Genomic DNA, 19,538 nt, shown 5'->3' with positions numbered 1-19,538 from the left:
CCATGCTGTTTCCTATTATGGTGTTTGTTAAGCGCTTCCTTTGTGTCAAACACTGTTCTAAGTGCTGGGATAGATGCAAGGTAATCAGGTTGCCCCACGTGGGGCTCACAGTCTTAATTGCCATTTTACAGATGAGGTAACTGAGGCCCGGAGAAGTTAAGTAGCTTGCCCAAGGTCACACAGCAGACAAGTGGTGGAGCCGGGACTGGAACCATGTCCTCTGACTCCCAAGTCCGGGCTCTTTCCACTAAGTCACCCTGCTTCTCTCTGGTACTCTTCCAGGCACTTACCACAGTGCTCGGCACACAGTAGGTACTCAATAAATACCATTTATTGATTGACACACGAGCAGTCCCTAGGTTACAACCACCCTCTGATGCAACTAGGCTGGTGGCGGGGTTGTCCCTTGGTTCGATGACATCGCTGCTGCCTTCCCCCGGGTGTGCCTGCCCCCCCCGGCCAGCCCGGCGTTCTGGCTGAGCCCCGCAGATATGTGGACCCCTCCCAGACCCCCTCCCAACCTGAGATGAGAATAAAGCAATAAATAATGCACCAAATTGGAAAAAAGTTCTGCCCATAGTTGAGATGCATTGTGGCCTAATGGACAGAGCACAGGCCTGGGGGTCGAGGACCTGGGTTCTAATCCCAGCTCCACCAGTTGCCTACTGTGTGACTTGGGGCAAGACACTTCTTGTTACTTGACTTCTCTGTGCCTCAGTTACCTCATCTGTACAATAGGGATTAAGTCCATGATTCCCATGTGTGATAGGGACTGTGTCCAACCCGATTTGCTTCTATCTATCCCAGCGCTTACTACAGTACCTGGCACCTTGTAAGAGCTTAACGAATACCACATTTACTATTAAGTGCCTCAATTGCCTCATCTGTAAAATGGGGATTTAATACCGGTTCTCCCACCTCCTTGGATCCCGAGCCCCATGAGGAACAGGGGCTGTGTCCCACCTGATTGACTTTTTATCTACTCCAGCTAGTAGAACAATGCTTATCACATAATAAGTGCTTAACAAATATTATTTAAAAAAAAGATTTTTAAGGTGTCGAAGAGAGCCCTGGAGCAGAAAACAAAAGAAGTTGTTGAAACAGGGAGGTGGTTTCATGTATGGATAGATCATATAGATGTCAGAGTTCACTGCCATTTCTTCATAGAAATAGTCCAAATGAGAAGCATATCCTTAGCTTAGTGCATAGAACACAGGCCTGAGAGTCAGAAAGAACTGAGTTCTAATCCCAGTCTGCCCCTTGTCTGCTGTGTGATCTTGGGCAAGTGACTTCACTTCTCTGGGCCTCAATTACCTCATCTGTAAAATGGAAATTAAGATTGTGAGCCCCATGTGGGACAGGGATTGGGTCCAACCTGATTATCTTGTATTTATCCCAGCACTTAGTACTACTCGTTCTGCTTTGTTGTCCCTCTCCCCCTTCTAGACCGTGAGCCCATAGTTTGGTAGGGATTGTCTCTAACTGTTGCCGAATTGTACTTCCAAACTCTTAGTTCAGTGCTCTGCACAGAGTAAGTGCTCAATAAATACAACTGAATGAGTGAATGCCTGACACATAGTAAGTGCTTAACAAATATCACTTAAAAAATGCACCGCTGCGGGATGCAGAGACCAAAGGTGTTACGGTTTCTTTGTCCCCACCTAAAATCATGGTATTAAAAAGTCTTGCCGCGATTTTCAAGGAAGTGGAAGGATTTGTATATATGATTGAAAAATGAGAATCTCAAAGGGAGAGTAGTTCCAAGGGGCATAGAAGTGACCAAAGTGCTTCTGGGCACTGAAAAAAGTTGCCATTCAATCCAAACGGAATCAATTCTGCACTAAAGTTAAACCACTTCCACAGTCAGCAACTCATGCATAACCATACAATAACCTAACAAGAATAATCATGATGATGGTAATTATCAAGTGCATACTCTGGGCCAAGCACTGTGCTAAGTGCTGAGGTACATTATTATCATGACGCCAAGCACTGTTCTAAGTGCTGCCGTAGAACCAAGATAATGGGGTTGGACAGAGTCTCTGTCCCACTTCGGGCCCATAGTCTAAGTAGGAAGTAGTACAGATGTGGAAACTGAGGCAGGGGAAGTTAAATGACTTGCCAGAGAAGCAAGAGAAGAGAAGCAGCGTGGCGCAGTGGAAAGAGCATGGGCTTTGGAGTCAGGGCTCATGAGTTCGAATCCCAGCTCTGCCACTTGTCAGCTGTGTGACTGTGGGCAAGTCACTTAACTTCTCTGGGCCTCAGTTCCCTCATCTGTAAAATGGGGATTAAGACTGTAAGCACCACGTGGGACCACCTGATTCCTCTGTGTCTACCCCAGCGCTTAGAACAGTGCTCTGCACATAGTAAGCGCTTAACAAATACCAACAAATACCAACATTATTATATCACAGGCAATTGATGAAGCTGGGATTAGAACTCAGGACCCTCTGAACACCAGGCCTGTGTTCTCTCCACGAGACCATACTGCTTCTCAGACACAAGATCATAAATCTTTATTTTTTGTGATGCTTTACTTGAATAAAGGCTAAACAATAGTTTAATAATATTTGCCATTATAATATAGAGCTTGGGAAGGGATTTCAGTCTACTTTTCTAGAGCTCTTGGAAGAGATCCTAATTTATTCCACCTCAGGCTCTGGGAAAACGGGCCCCACATTTTAACCACATTTTTAAGGAATAAATCTTGGTTGCATCATGGAATATGCCTGTAATGCTGAAACAGATTGACATAATTTGAAATGTCTTTTTTATGGTATTTGTTAAGCACTTACTATGTGCCAGGCACTGTGCTAGGCACTGGTGTAGATACAAGCTAATCAGGTTGGACACAGTTCCTGTCTCATACGGGGCTCACAGTCTTAATCCCCATTTTCCAGAATAGGTAACTGAGGCCAGAGAACTCAAGTTCCTTCCTTCCTTCCTTCATTCAGTTGCATTTACTGAGTGCTTACGGTGTGCATAGTGCTGTATTAAGAGCTTGGGAGAGTACAATATAACAATAAGCAGACACAGTCCCTGTTCACAAAGAGCTTACAGCCTAGGGGGGAGACAGGCATTAATATAAATAAATTAGGTAATTTGTCCAAGGTCCCAGAGCAGATGAGTGGCAGAGTTGGGATGAGACCCAGGTCCTCTGACTCCCAGCCTGGTGCTCCTTCTACCAGGCCGTGCTGCTTCTCTGTTATCTTTTCACTTATCATTACAAGTTCAGTCCCTGGCTGGGCTGTGGCAGCCTATTTCTAGGAGTCGCTTAGCCAGAACTCAGTTGCTTTCAATGCGCTTGAAGGGAAAGAAATTACATTTTGTGGAAATTTCCCCCGAAGCCTGTAGTAGTCATAATAGTAACAGTAGCAAAATAATAACAATAATTATGGTATTTTAATTATGGTAAAGCACCGTTCTAAGTGCTGGGGTTGATACAAGGTAATCAGGTTGTCCCACGTGGGGCTCACAGTCTTCATCCCCATTTTACAGATGAGGGCACTGAGGCCCAGAGAAGTGAAGTGACTTGTCCCAAGTCACAGAGCTGACAAGGGGCAGAGCCGGGATTAGAACCCATGACCTCTCACTCCCAAGCCCAGGCTCTTTCCATTAAGCCACACTGCTTCTTGTGTAGTCGTAGAAATAGTGGGATTTATTGAGTGCCTACTTGGTACACAGTACTAGGCAGTTGGGAAGTACAGAATAAGGAAATGACATTATCTGCAAAGAGCTTCCTTCCACTATTATGGGGGAGACATGAAATTGTTTATGGCTAGCCTTCATTGGGCAACGAAGAAACCCAAAATGACTCTGACCACTGCCACCATGGAGGCCAAGGATCGAGGTAAATATCCAGACACTTCAGGTAAAACCCCCACTTTCTGCCTGGATAATTCCAAGAAGTGTGAATTTTGTCTAATGGAACTGGATAATTGCTGCCAGTCCTTTGGTCTTAATAGTGAAGACAGGGTTTGACAAAGGAAAAGTGGGTTCAAGGAGGCTGTTAGCCAATTTCAGAGGAGCAAAAAGAATTGTTCCTGCAGACAGAGCGGGTTATTGTTGACCTAAATTTTCACAATAGTGTCTCCATTATCAAGCACATCTGGTAATTGCTCAAGCCACCACTTTAGTTTGCTTACACAGATATTCCCTACAGCAGTCTATGACGAAAGGAGCATGAAAAGCAGGGAGAGAAAGAATAAAGGGCACCTATCACACACTTTCTTCCAGGAGTCCTTTCTGTTTCTGCTGGTGACAACCCTCCAGGCTGGTTAGATCCCCGGTCTGGCCCCAAAAGGAGGAAGAGAGGAAAGCAGCATGGCTTAGTGGAAAGAGCATGGGCCTGGGCAACCGAGAACCTGGGTTCTAATTCCGACTCCACCATTTACCTGCCGGGTAATGTTGGGTGAGTCAGTTCACTTCACGGGCCTCAGTTTCCTCATCTGTAAAGTGGGGAGTCAACACCTGTGCCTATCCTATTTAGACTGTGAGCCCTGTCCTGTGTGGGAAAATGATTTATACCCTGTATCTATCCCAGCACTTGGTTCAGTGCCTGGCACGTAGTAAGAGCTTTACAAATACCTCAATTATTATTAGTAGTAGTAGAAGCAGTAGAGAGAGAATGAAATTTCTGAAAGGTTTGTCCTTTGAAATACTTCCTTGTCTAAGTGCAGGGCTGCCAGAAGGGACCAAGATATTGTCTCAGGCATTATAAAGAGAAACAGTCTCCTGTTTTCTTGGGATTATGAAAAAACTGAGGGCAGAAGTGCCACGATTGTTATTGGCTCAGTGTAGCAGACATTTCCTCTGTCGGTGACCATAAGCAGCAGACTGAACAGGTTTGCCTTGAGGAGTGCACTGGAGATGCTTATCGACTCCCACACCCAGAGGAGGTCTTAATTAAGGTTTAATTATGTAGCATAAGTATTTTTTTTTATTTTCAAGTGCAAGAGGAAGGATTTCGAGGGCTTAAGAACCATAGTGTCTAATAAGGAAGCAATAGAGGAATGTAAACATTTTCTGAGCTCTTTAATTTGCCCCAGCTTTGATGAGGCTCGAAAGTGATTTCCAGTTTCTCTGTTGCAGTTGCTGGGTGTGTTTTCATAAAGACCTACCCCCCGTGACAATCCTCCAGGGGAGAAATGTCTCTGTGCCCAGTCTTCCACCAAAGAGTGTGATGAAACGGCGTCCAACGAGCCTATCAGGTTTATGCTGCGGTGACGCGGACCATACCAGGTGCAGGAGAAGAAACCCAAGAGCCTCCAGATAGGTCGGGAGGATTTTATTGGCAACTTTCTCTTTGTGGGGCTTTGGAGAGATGGGAACAAGAGACCTAGAGATGCTACATGAATTAGGAAGGGCTGGAATGCCTCCTATTTCTTTTCCCTCTTCCTCTGCGCTTATCACCAGGCCAAATCCTAGAGAATGTCCACCCTCTGCTGCCCGGTCTGCCCCTCTCTGCCTCCCCGGCCCCCCGCCCCCAACCAGCTGAGTCCACTGAGACGTGTGCATTGCCGGGGGAAACTTACCACATTAGGTAAATTGGGTTTTGATTTCTGCGGCGGGGCACACACAGCACAGTTGACTCTGCTGGCGTGGGGCGGGTGATGGGGAAGCAGCAGAAAGTGGAGGGTGAGGGCGGCACCGGGGAAGGGGAGAAGGCAAAAGAAGTCGGGTGGGAAGACGGGGAGGAGGAGAAAGAAAGCAAAGCTGTAGGAAGAGAGGAGGAAGGGGCCTGGGATGGGGGAGCGACAAGAGGTAGGAGAAGGCAGGAGGTCTCAGAGCTGGGGAGGTGAGAAGGGGAAAGAGCAAAGAGTGTACAGAAAGGAGAAGAGCTAACACAGTAGAGGGGGGGCTCGCTGCTTCCACCTGTGCAGAAAACAAACAAAAAAGAGAGTGAAAGGGAGAGAGGAGAGAGAGAGAGAGCAAAATCAGGGACATGCATTCACTGTCCAGAAAGAACAGGCGACACAGAAAAAAAATCTGTGAATGAAGTAACTTGCCAAATTATTTCCAAAATCGGAAGACTGACCAAACTATCCAGCCTGTTGCAGAAAGACCTCCAGTCTGGTGAGAAGGCTCATAAGACATTTACTTCCTTATATTTAAACCAGTCTCTCCTGGCCTAACTTTTGGGCCAGGGTAATTGAAGGGAAATGGCCAGCAATTCCTCCGAGTAACCAGCCAGGCAATAGTGCTTACTAAGTGCCCACTGAGTGCAGAGCCCCATACTGAGAGCTTGGAAAACTGCCATAGAGTAAGTAGATAAGCACCCTATCCCCAAGGAGCTTACAGTCTACTGTGTGCAGGGTACTATACTGAGCATTTGAGAGAGCACAATAGGGTTAGTAGACCTAATCTTTGCCCTCAAGGATTGGAAGATCTAGTGGGAGGACACAGAAACTAAATTCATTGACAGATAGGAGGAAAGAGGGAAAAAGGAGCATGAATGTGCGTTAGTACTTAAGTAGTTGAGTATGTAGCATAATGGACTTGCCTGCTATGATAGGTTGAGAGTTCCCAAGGGCTCAGAGGCCTTGGAAGTGGTAAATTAGCAGGTTTTGGGGTGGGGAGGGGTATAAGCTGCAGGTCTATACAGTATACTGTGTGGGGATAATTATTATGGTAATTATTAAGTACATACTATAAGCTAAGCAGAAGAGACAAATCACAGGATCAGACACAATCCCTGTCCCACAAAGGGCTCCCAGTCTAATAAGTAGGGAGAGCATTATTAAATCCCCTTTATGCCGACGAAGAAGCTGAGGCCCAGAGAAGTTAAGCGACTTGTCCAAGATCACCCAGCAAAGCAGCGGCAGAGCTCTTGATTCCCAGCCCCATGCTCTGTCCACTAGGCCAGTTGGCAATATCCCACCCCCAGACATACATTCGGGTGCACTTCTCCCTCTGCCTTCCCGCAGAAACAAGACCTCCGCTTGTCGGTTCTGGGGAATCCGGCTGCTGGGAACCACCTTCCCGGACACTAATGGCAAAGCTCTTGCCCCTCCTCTCCCACAATCCATCTAATCAGCCATGCCCCTGGAGGCCTCCTCCTCCTCCCCATCTCTCCAATCCCCAGGGACCCTTGCTAGGTGGACCTCCCCAGGGTCCGTCCCCGCCTTTTGGGGAGCTGGGGAGCTGATGACTGGCGAGAGAATCAGAACCTCCCTGGGAGGTTTGGTTGGGAGAAGGTCCGGAGGGAGAGGAAGTGACAGAGAGAGAGAGAGAGGAAAATGTAACCCTCCCATGGAAATCTCTCTCTGGCCTTCATCAGTCCTATGACTACTCTGTAATCCATGGGAGGGAACTGAATGGGTTGATTCCCTGCCCTCAGCCTGCCATCCCAAACCAACTGTATTGGAAAAACAGCTAGTTTTTTAATGGTATTCGTTAAGAGCTTACTACATGCCAGGCACTGTATTAAGTGCTGAGATAAATACAAGTTAATCAGGTTAGACACAAGCCCTGTCTCTCAGGGGCCTCACAGGCTTAATCCCCATTTTACAGATGAGGTAACTGAGGCACAGAGGAGTGAAGTGACTTGCTCCAGGTCACCAAACAGACTAGTAGCACAGCCAGTATTAGCATCCAGGTCCTAGGGCTCCCAGGCCCGTGCTCTTTCCCCTAGCTCATCTGCTTCTCAGGCCACTTGTCTGCTAGCATTGTGGTCCCAGACTGTAAGCTTCTTGTGGGCAGGGAATGTGTCTACTGACCCTGTCCAACTGTAATAATAATAATAATAATGTTGGTATTTATTAAGCGCTTACTATGTGCCGAGCACTGTTCTAAGCGCTGGGGTAGACACAGGGGAATCAGGTTGTCCCACGTGGGGCTCACAGTCTTAATCCCCATTTTACAGATGAGGGAACTGAGGCACAGAGAAGTTAAGTGACTTGCCCACAGTCACACAGCCGACAAGTGGCAGAGCTGGGATTCGAACTCATGAGCCCTGACTCCAAAGCCCGTGCTCTTTCCACTGAGCCACGCTGCTTCTCCGAAGCAGAACTGTAGTCTCCCAAGTGCTTAGGACAGTGCTCTGCAAGCTTTAGGCACTCAATAAATACCACTGATTGATTGATTTAAAGGCACCAGTGACAGCAGCTAGGGTCCTATTTCTCTTCCCTTATTTATCTCTCCACGCCCTCACCCCCACCCCACCAGTAGGACCGAAGTCGTCACGGAGATCGAATGGCACCAGGAGGCCATTTCACCTCACTGCCTGGTGCCCCAATTTCTGGGTTTCACAGTGAGATTTTCACACAGCAACAACCAGCTGTATTTCCAAAATCCAGCATTGATCAGTCGATTAATCAATCAACGGTAGTAATCGCAGGCCTACTGTGTCCAGAGTACCGCTCTCAGAAGTTTGGAGACAATATGACTTTCTGATGCTTCCCACGATTTGCTTTCTTGCGTGGTTTCCAGGTGACATAAGAAAACAAAGGGTGGGAAACCTGCATCCATTACATCGCTTTGTTGTTCTTTCCCAAGTGCTTAGTACAGTGCTCTGTACAAAGTAAGTGCTCAATAAATAGAATTAATTGGTTGATTAATTGATCAGAAAGGCATGCTGGGTTTCCATAGAATGTCATGATGCTACATCGAATAATGATAATAATAATATTTGTTAAGCACTTAATATGTGCCAGGCACTGTTCTGAGCATTGGGGCAGGTACAAGATAATCAGGTTGGACACAGCCTATGTCCCACATTGGGCTCACAGTCTTAATCCCTATTTTACAGATGAGGTAACTGAGGCCCAGAGAAGTGAAGTGACTTGCCCAAGGTCACACAGCAGACAAGTGGGGGCCACTAGTCAAACTATCCTTTCAATCTAGCCTGCCAAATGATTTACCATATTTACTACAATAATTGCCCCATTTTTGGGCAAAACATTTGCAACATAAGGTGGTGGGGAGTTATTTTATGGGTCAAATAAGAATTAAGTCTAGCAATGAGGGGAGGAGAGGAAAAAGAAGACATGAAATAAAGAAGGAAGGAAAGAGGGGAGAAGGAAGAGAAAGGTAAGCAGGCACCTGAGACTGTGTCTCTTTCTTATTTCTACTGTACTCTCCTCAATGCTGGATATAAAATACACTCAGTGAATTAACTCTCCTCCCATTGTGTGATCCAGTGCTTGTATGTTACCATGTTCTGATCCTTGTCCTCTTCCTTTTGTCCTCTCTCCCAGCAGATGCCACTTTCATTGCTTACAAGTATGGAGTATGAAAAATAACATTGCATTTCCTTCTTAAAAATCTGGGTGAGGAAATTATAGGCAGAGACAATTATGTGAGTACTTATGATAGTCCAGCCCATGGTGCTGGATCTGAGCCACTAATTGATCCATGGAAGAGACAACCCTTCAGGTCATGGTGGCTCTAAGTCTACCGTTGAACCAATCAACAACTTCTATGCTGCTTGGGAGCCTGCAGTAGGCCAGAGTGGTTTAGCACAGTGCTCTGCACACTGTAAGTGCTCAATAAATACCACCGATTGATTGATTGCATCCAGAGTAGGCCTGGTGCCACAGAGGAGCCACTGCAGCCTGAAACGCAAAACGTTCGGCCTCTCATGCTCCCGGAATACAAATAGGTTTTAATTAGTGCTTAATTCGAGGTTAGAGCAAATTATAGACACTCTTGCAACTAATGGTTTAAGGATCGACAGAGCCAATCATCAACACCAAATCAGCTAAACCTATCATCAAACCCTAGCCTTGTTCCTAACCAGAATCCTGAGCCAAATCTTATCTTCAGCTCTCTTTCGCTCCTCCACCCAAATTTTTGGGTTCATCTCACTGCAGCTGTCAATGGCCTGATTTTTTCCCACAATTCTGATGTCGTTGGTGAAACGAATCTGATGCTGAACTGCATTAGTGGATTGGTTTTCAAGGATTTGTTGTCAATTACTAATTCCATCAGACTGCTTCTCTACTAATATGCATTCACCCCCTTTTGAACCTTTAATTACCACGACTCAATCAATCAATGGTATTTATTGAGCACTTACTGAGTACAGAACACTGTATTAACTGACACTGTCATGTCCAAGGCAGAGCTCCTTATCTTCCCTCCCAAACCCTGTCCTCTCCCGAACTTTCCCAACACTGTGGATGGCATAACCATCCTTCCTGTCTCACAAGCCTGTAACCTTGGTGTCATCTTTGACTCTGCTCTCTCATTCACCCCACACATCCAATCCGTCACCAAAACCTGTCTGCCGGTCTCACCTTCACAACATCTCCACGATCCACCTTTCCCTTTCCATCCAAACCGCTACCACGTTAATACAGTCGAGTGACTGGATAACTGCATCAGCCTCCTTTCTGATCCCCTAACCTCCTGCCTCTCCCCACTCCGGTCCATACTTCACTCCACTACCCGGATTATCTTTCTACAGAAACATTCAGGGCATGTCAACCCCTCTCCTCAAAAATCTCCAGTGATTGCCTATCAACCTCCATATCAAACAAAAACTCCTCACTATTGGCTTTAAGGTTCTCCATCTCCTTTCCCCTTCTTACGTCACCTCCCTTCTCTCCTTCTCCAACCCAGCCCACACACTCCGCTCCTCTGGTGCCGCTAACCTTCTCACTGTGACTCGATCTCGCCTGTCTCACCGCCGACCCTTGGCCCATGTCCCACCTCTGGCCTTGAATGCCCTCCATCCTCAAATCTGCCAAACAATCACTCTTCCCCCACTTCAAAGCCCTAATGAAGGCACACCTCCTCCAGGAGAACTTTACAGACTAAGTCCTCTTTTCCTCAGTTCCCCCTCCTTTCCGCATCGCCTTGACTCGCTCCCTTTGCTCTTCCTCCCCTCTCCCCACCTGAAAGCACTTATGTATATATGTATATATTTGTAATTCTACTTATTTATATTGATGCCTGTTTACTTGTTTTGATGTCTGTCTCCCCATCCTCTAGATTGTAAGCCAGTTGTGGGCAGGAATGATCTCTCTTTATTGCTATATTGTACTTTTCAAGCACTTAGTACAGTGCTCTGCAAACAGTAAGAGCTCAATAAATATGACTAACTGACTGACTGACTGAATGAATGAGTATTAAGCACAGTACTTAGATGAGCAGTAAGCCACATTTCTAAACAAAGTGACTTAGTCCTTTCCTATTCTTTTTCAGCAAGTCACCTCAATTCTTTCTCAGGAGTGCAATGACGTAATGAAGGTGGCTGAACAGAAGGATTGTCCTGGGTCCTGTCCAGAAAAGGTCCCAGGATGGGTCAGGGTACCTGCTCTGGCTACTTAGGCTATAGGACAGAGATGCTTTGTCCGAGGGAAGACGGTACTTTGGGAACTTGCCTCAAAAATGTCCTCTTATGACACTGACACTTATTTAAATCAATATCTAATACTACAAGGTACCAGGAACTGTACTAAGCATTGGGGTAGATAGTTGGGCTGGGCACTGTCCCTGTTACACATGGGACTCACAGTCTTAATCCCCATTTTACAGATGAGGCAACTGAGGCCCAGAGGAGTGAAGTGAAGTGCCTGAGGTCACACCACAGACAAATAGAGGAACTGGGAATAAAACCCACATCCTCTGATTCCCAGGCCCGGGCCCTTTCCATTAGGCCACATGCTTCTGAGTTATTGTCTAAGACAATGTTGTCTATATCTTAGACAACCAAAAATGATTTTGAATGAACGGAAGGCACAAAAATAAAAAATGAAATGATGACCTGCTGGATATTTTGCAACTTCAGTGTATAAAGTCCCCTGGGGCTTGGCCCTGCTGCTCTATTTGACCGAGCAGCCGCTGAATGAGACAACCTGGGCCTTCAGAGGGAATCCCAAATGACAGACCTCTCACTTCAGCAGTGGGGTTTGCCCGGGTGTCCTATGGACAAGTTCAGGGCCCTCTCTGGGATAGGAACGTGACTACTAACTTTCTTCTCTTGTACTCTCCCAAGTGCTTAGTACAGTGCTCTGCACTCAATAAATACCATCGATAGATAAGACTGATCGTTTGATCAGGGTTGCCAAGGGCTGAGAAGGACTTCAACAAACCAGGGGAATTACAATTACTGATTTCCAACCTTTCTACTGATGGATGATGGATGTGAGCCCCATGTGGAACCTGGACTCTGTTCAACCTATCTTATACCTACCCCAGCGCTTAGTACAGTGCCTGGCACATAGGAAGGGCTTAACAAATACCATTAAAATAAGAAATAAATAAGAGAAGTTTCTCCTAGGAGCCCCGGGGTGTGGGAAGGTGGCAGGGGCAGGGAGTGGGGGCTAAAAGGGAGCTCTTTGGCAGGAAGCGATTAGCAGGTGTTCCTGGGGAGCAAGGGGGCAGGGAGGGTGACAGGGAAGCAGCTGGCTAGACTCCGGAGGAACTCTGTCTGTGACACTTTCTCTCAGGAGCCGGTAAGGCTGCCTCCAGGTGCTGCCACAAACCAGTTCCAGCCTGCTTGGCAGATGTGGCTCAGTCCAGAGTTCAGTAAACAGAGAACCAACCCCGCGGTCTCTTGACAGGGGCTGACTTCTCCTCCAGCCCTTCCCTGCCGTCCCCTGTCTCCCCGCCTCCTCCCATGTGTAGCCTGGCTCAGCCAAACAAGTCTTGGGTGGAAAGGGGAAGGTGCTAGAATCCAGGGGTCGACTCCTTTGGGCCTCCGGTTCAGGCAGGAGCCTGTCCACTGCTGGCTTCCCCCAGGCCTTGGGGGCTGGGGGTCCCTGCCCTCCTTCCAATAAATTAATAATAATGATACTACTACTAATAACAATGGTATTTGTTAAGCACTTACTATGTGCCAAGCACTCTACTAAGCTCTGGGGTGGATACAAGAAAATCGGGGTGGACACAATCCCTGTCCCACTTCGGGTTTACAGTCTCAATCCCCATTTTACAGATAAGGGAGCTGAGATACAGAAAATTGCAGGGACTTACCCAAGGCCACACAGCAGACAGATGGTGGAGCCGGATTAAAGACCATTACCTTCTGACTCCCAGGCCTGTGCTCTACCCACTAGGATATGCTGCTTCTCCAAGGTACTTAGAAAGTACCATAATAACAATTATGTGACATAATTGTCACATAACTATGTGGCAAGCACTGTTCTGACTGACTGAATGATTGGCTGACTGGACTGACTCCGGGACTGACTGATTGACTGACTGACCCAGCTTTATCTTCAGATGCCCTGCCCATGACCTCCCTCCAGCTTCCCAGGCTGCTGGGAGAACCTTCTCTTATTTATTATTAATTTATTTTTAATAGTATTCTGTTAAGTGCTTACTTTATGCCAGGTAGTGTACTAAGCCATGGGGCAGATACAAGCTAATCAGGTTGAACACAGTCTATGCTCCATGTGGGGCTCACAGTCTCAACTCCCATTTTACCAATGAGGTAACGGAGGCCACAGAGAAGTCAAGTGACTTCTCTGAGGTCACACAGCGAGCCTATTGGCAGAGCCGGATTAGGATTCCCAAGCCAGTGCTCTTTCCACTAGGCCATGCTGCTTTCTCCCCACTGTTAGCCTCCCCTGAAGCTCCAGCCAGGAACCCAGCAGAAACAGAAGACACCCAAACCTCTGATGGAGCTCAAACCCCTTTCTGATTTATTAAAAGGAAAGACTGCTTCACATCAAAGAGACTCCTAAAGGGGAATTATTTGCCATTTTGCACCAAGGGGGGGAAATTGAAAGGACTTTTTTTTCCAAGGGAGGAAAACTCAGTATGCTCCTGAGGGCTTTATGACTCTGATCTCCAGGGCTATAAATTACACCATTTAGATGTTTTACAGTGCTTCCCTTGAGGCTTCGGGTGAGTCACAAAGCATGACTTCCTCAGGAGGAACCTCCTTAACTCCAAAGAAAAGCGAGAGGGAGCAATGCCACCATTCTGGAGCCAAATTGGCCGATGGGACTGTGGGGAGCAAATGTAGACAGGGAAATATCCAGTGTACTGAATGCCGACTCCCCTACCCTCACCCCAAATCTTCTGAAAAACAGACCTTTATCCAATGACCTCTGATTGACCCTTGGTCCAAAAGAGAGGGCTTTCACAAAAGTGGGTTGACAGGTCCTTGATCCAAATGACTAGGTCCACTCATCAGCCATGTTTGTTATTATTATGGTATTTGTTAAGTCCTTACTATGTGCTTAGAGTCCTCTAGGCTGTAAGCTCATTGTGGAAAGGGAACATGTCTATCAACTCTGTTGTATTGTACTCTCCCAAGCTCTCTGCCCACATTAAGAGCTCAGTAAATACCACTCAATTGATCGATTATGTTCCGAGCACCGTTTAGTGCTGGGAGAGATATAAGCTGATTGGGTCGGATGCAGTTCCCGTCCCACATGGGGCTCACACCCTAAGTAGGAGGGAAGGAAATGGAGGCACAGAGAAGTTAAGTGGCTTGTCCAAGGTCACTCAGCAGGCAACTGACTGAGCGGAGATTAGAACCTCTGATCTAATCCTGTGCTCTTTTCATTAGGCCACCTTGCCCTTCCACGTTCATATCACTTCTTCTCCCAAGGCTGCGGCTTTTCTGTTTGGGGATTTTGTTATCTGGGGCCTCTCGGCATTCCTATCACTCACCTGGAGTCATTTTGCTGGGGCCCCACACAATTTTCTCTCGCTTCTTGGGGCCCATGGAAGCTTTCTGTTTCTTCTTGGCCGATATTTGGTCTATAGCCGGGAGTTTAGATTCAGGATTAGTTCCAGAAGGCTTGTCAGCTGATCTCTGTTCACATACAGATACCTCACCCACAGTGTTCTGCAAAAGGGAAGGCCAACTGAGTACTCCTGACTGATCATACAACTTGACCAGACCCAGACAAAACACCCGTAATACAGCGGTCCTTCTAGCAACAGTGACTAAGAGACCATTCCACATTCCCTGTTCTTACTGACATTTTCATCCCCTGAGCTGCAGGATAAAGATCTTTCAAAGTTTAAAATATACATTGGTTTTAAAAGATGAAAAAATGCCCTATTGGAGATGCAAACTGGAAAGGCAACTCTAGTATTTATGAACTTATCTATGCCAATACATATGTTTATTCATTTATGCATCCATTTATTTATTTTGACTACTGTAGTTGCATATATTTTTACATCCACCTCCCCGGTTAGATTGTATGGTCTTTTTGGGCAGTGAATATACCACTTTATTCTACGCTTTCCAAGTGCCTAATAGAGTGCTCTGCACCAAGTGATTGCTCAATGAATACTCCTGCTCTTCTTCTCCCATAACCGCCAGCACATTTGAGGCGGACTTGCATTTCGGGGGCTAAGAGTCTTTGCGCATAGGGTCTTCCTGTTTGAATTCCCAAAGTGTCCCTGTGCAATTAACCAATCAATCAATGGTATTTATTGAGTCCCTACTGGGTGCAAAGAACTGTATTAAGCATTTGGGAGGGTACAATCCAACAGAGTGGGCAAACACCTTCCCTGCCCTGGACGAGCTTTCAAGCTAGATGGGGGGACAAGGGCACCAACTCTGTTTTAAAATATACTTTTTATTAAGCACTTACTGGTTGACCAGCACTGCCATCAGTACTAGGGGAGGAAGTGTGTAATCCCTCTCCTGCAGATAAGGCTCAGAATATCTTTCAGCTTGCCCAAGCCCCACTCCCTGAACAACTCTATTTATGAAAAAATAATCCTTGTAATCATCATTTATGTAACACATATTAATTACATGAATTTTGAAGAACTGAGACAGTCAAGAGAGGGCAGAGTTCGTAGACCTGAGTTTCTATGGTGACAGAATTTCCTAACAGCCTCACAGAGAGGTTTGAAAACCATCATCAGGCTCGGAATGTTTTGAAGAAACCTGGAAAGAGGCTGGACACTGAGCATTGGCCAGATTTCTGCAGGGGGAGCTTCACCAGAGCAAGTATCATCAGCATAGTAAGTATTTAATAAATGCTACTATTTTTGTTATTACGGAATCCTAGCCATGTATTTTTAACCCTGTGACTGCCTGCTCAGGAATGTCTCCTGATTGGCCAGCAAGTCTGTCCAAATGACAGTTGTGGCCCAGAGATGCCTACAGCTCTGGGTTGTTTGTCCCCTTCCTCTGCCTGTCTGACTGGACTCTGCGGTTGCCTTGAGGCTCCTCTGAGCAGCAATGAGTGGAGGTTGAGGCCTCTGAAATGCTGTTTGTCCAACACACCCATGCCAGGGTCCCAGTGTTCCCAGCGTAGCCCCCGGGACAGCTCTAATACTTTGTGAAATGATGATAACGATAATAATAATAATAACAGCATTTGTTAAGGGCTTACTCTGCTGGTGGCTGGGGTAGATTGAAATCAATCAGATCAGACCCAGTCCCTGACCCATAGAGGGCACACAGTGTAAGAGGGAGAGAGAACAGGTATTTAATCCCCATTTTAAAGATGAGAAGACTGAGGGACAGAGAAGTTAAGTGACTTGCCCAAGGTCAAAAGCTGGCAAATGGCAGAGCTGGGATTAGTAGCCAGGTCTCTGAACTTCTAGTCCTGTGTTCTACCCTTGAGGCCACGCTGCAGGCCAATCTGCACAGGCTTCTCCCCACAAACATTGATTAGGTGCAAGATGTTAGATTTGCCTCATGAAGATTCACCCCCAAACCGGCTATTTCATTAGAAATTGTTTCAAAAATACTCGCATATTCCATAGAGACATAGTCCCGCCTCTCTTAGACATGTGGAGTGATTGGGGTTGCCTGGAGGAGGGATGTTTGATTAACCCATTGACTGATCGATTTGATCGACTCAAGGAAATCTGACCTAAATCATTCTTTCAGATTGCCCATGTGGTAGCTCTAAAAACTCAACACTAAAACATAGCTTGTACAAGCCTGCTTTCCTCAGTCAGTCATTTCCAAATAAGTACAGCTGTATTTTTGAACTTTAAAGTTGAATTTAAATGGTTTGGTCTCTCGGATCCTGTAATTTCCATTCTTTGCCTTATATTTTTGAACCTTCTTACAAGTTAAAACCAAAAAAAAATGCGTCTCATCTTTATAATGCCACACTGGGATTTTATGTTCAAGGTTTCATTGTACTAGTTCTTTCCTTGATGAGTAAACCAACATTATCTTCAAAAATACATGCCTGAGCCCTAAAAATCTATGTTTGTGCCTGTAGAGATTTTCTTTATAATTCCCCTTGAGAAGAAGGCCCCCAATTTTCTGCAGCACAAAAGCCAGACTGTTAACTAGAGGGAGCTGTTGTTTGCCACAAATCCTAACTGAAATTTAGCCGGTAGATTTCCACATTGAGTATGCACCTCATGTTAGTACCATTCAGAATACCAAACAGAGCTTGCCCGGCCCAGAGAATCAATTTTTAAATTAGACCGACAGGTGGATAAGAGACAAACACAAAGAAATGCAGAGGCCTCAGAGGAGAGAGAGAACTGTAGACGAGGTCATTTGAATAAGCAATTGCATCCTCTGATAGATCTCCTACATGGCCTTCAAATGGGCCGATTTGGGGGGAATTTCAAAATGGAACATGGGGCAGGGAAACAAAGCAGGAAAGGTGGAAAAGAAGATCGAGAAAGAAAATGAAAAAGACAGGGAAATGGAAGACTGAGAAAGGGAGAGGGAAGGGGAGAGAGAGAAATATAAGGCAGAACAGATTTTCTCCCTCATGTCTCATAATAATTATTTTCATGTCTGTCTCCCCGTGCACACTGTAAGCTACCTTTTTTATGGTATTTGTTAAGTTCTTACTATACATTCCAGGCACTGTAGTAAGCACTGGGGTAGGAACAGGCTAATCAGTTAGGATTCAGTCCGGGTCCCACAGAGGGGCTCCCAGTCTTAACCCCCATTTTACAGATGAGGTAACTGAGGTCCAGAGCAGAGAAGTGAAGTCACTTGCCCAAGGTCACCCAGCAGACAAGCGGCAGAGCAGGAATTAGAACTCAGTTGCTTCTAACTCCCAGACCCACGATCTATCCATTAGGCCACATTGCTTCTCCTTGTGGACAGGAATCACCTCTACCAACTCTATTGTATGGTACTCTCCTAAGCACTTAGTACAGTTTCTGCACGTGGTAAGCACTCAATCAATACCATTGATTGATTGATTGAGGCAGAGAGATAAGGAAGGGACAGAGAGGCAGAGGTGGGGGAACAAGATTGAGACAGAGAGAGGGAGAAGGAAGAGACAAAAGGGGACCCAGAAACACACTGGGCAGACCCACAAACATATATCAACCCACACAGTCACAACCTCACAGAAAATCCTCTATTCCTCTCCACTACTCAGACCCTCTGGCCACAGCAGTAATAATAATAATAATTGTGGTATTTGTTAAGTGCTTACTGTGTGCCAAGGGCTGTTCTAAGGGCTGAGGTGGATAAAAGCAAATCGGGTTGGACACAGTCCCCGCCCCACATGGGGCTCACAGTCTCATTCCCCATTTTACAGATGAGGTAACTGAGACACAGAGAAGCGAAGCAACTTGCCCAAGGTCACCCAGCAGACAAGTGGCAGAGCCAGGATTGGAACCCATGACCTTCTGACTCCCATGGTGTCTGGTTGCCCCTTCCTGGAGCCCAACAGCGAGGTCTCTCAGGGATGGTCCAGGCAGTGACAGCCACAGACTGGCAACCTACACGGCCACCCAGCTGCCCTGCTACTTTCCGGCCGGTAAATGAACGCTTCTGGCATGGCTGGAAACCTGGCAACTGGCTCACCCGAAAGCCCCATCATGGCCTGGAGGGGTCAGTTCAGCAGAGGTGGCAATATTGGCCAGCTACTATCACCTTCTCTTGTACTCTTCCAAGCACTTGATACGGTGCTCTGCACACAAGTCCAGTAAATACCACTGATGGATCGATTCTCTTCTTCTCCCAGGGTGGTGGAAGCAGCAGCCTGTGCTACTGGTCATTTTAATGACAATTGTGCTTTTTTAAGTACTTTCTATGTGCCAGATACTGTACTAAGTGCAGAGCAGACACAGTCCCTATCCCACATGGGTTCATGGACTAAGTAGGAGGAAGAGCTGTATTGAATCCCCATTTTACAGATGAGGCTCAGAGAAGTTAAATGATGTGTCCAAGTCACTCAGCAGCCAAGTGTCAGAGTGGGGATGAGAAGCAGCGTGGCTCAGTGGAAAGAGCACGGGCTTTGGAGTCAGAGGTCATGAGTTCGAATCCCAGCTCTGCCACTTGTCAGCTGTGTGACTGTGGGCAAGTCACTTAACTTCTCTGTGCCTCAGTTACCTCAGCTGTAAAATGGGGATTAAGACTGTGAGCCCCACGTGGGACATCCTGATTCCCCTGTGTCTACCCCAGCGCTTAGAACAGTGCTCTGCACATAGTAAGCGCTTAACAAATACCAACATTATTATTATTATTATTAACCCAGCTCCTCTGACTCCCAGACCCATGCTGGCTTAGTGGCAACAGCCCTGGCTGGAGTCACAGGACGTGGGTTCTAATCCCGGCTTTGCCACTTGTCTGCTGTGTGACCTTGGGCAAGCCACTTAACTTCTCTGTGCTTCAGTTACCTCATCTGTAAAATGGGGATTAAGACTGTGAGCCCCACGTGGGACAACCTGAT

At 46.5% G+C, this 19,538-nt stretch overlaps 1 protein-coding gene across 1 annotated transcript in view; it reads right to left on the bottom strand.

The window, feature by feature from the left end:
* MARCHF10 (membrane associated ring-CH-type finger 10) overlaps window positions 1-19,538 on the bottom strand; it is a 78,299-nt gene that overhangs the window by 33,949 nt on the left and 24,812 nt on the right. The window contains exon 5 of the mRNA XM_029076161.2: window positions 14,572-14,749. Coding sequence (XP_028931994.1) covers window positions 14,572-14,749 — 178 coding nt within the window. The remainder of the gene's footprint in view (window positions 1-14,571; window positions 14,750-19,538) is intronic.

Source organism: Ornithorhynchus anatinus, chromosome 11 (genome assembly GCF_004115215.2).
Source record: "Ornithorhynchus anatinus isolate Pmale09 chromosome 11, mOrnAna1.pri.v4, whole genome shotgun sequence".
NCBI lineage: Eukaryota > Metazoa > Chordata > Mammalia > Monotremata > Ornithorhynchidae > Ornithorhynchus > Ornithorhynchus anatinus.
This window is presented reverse-complemented; position numbering and strand designations above follow the sequence as displayed.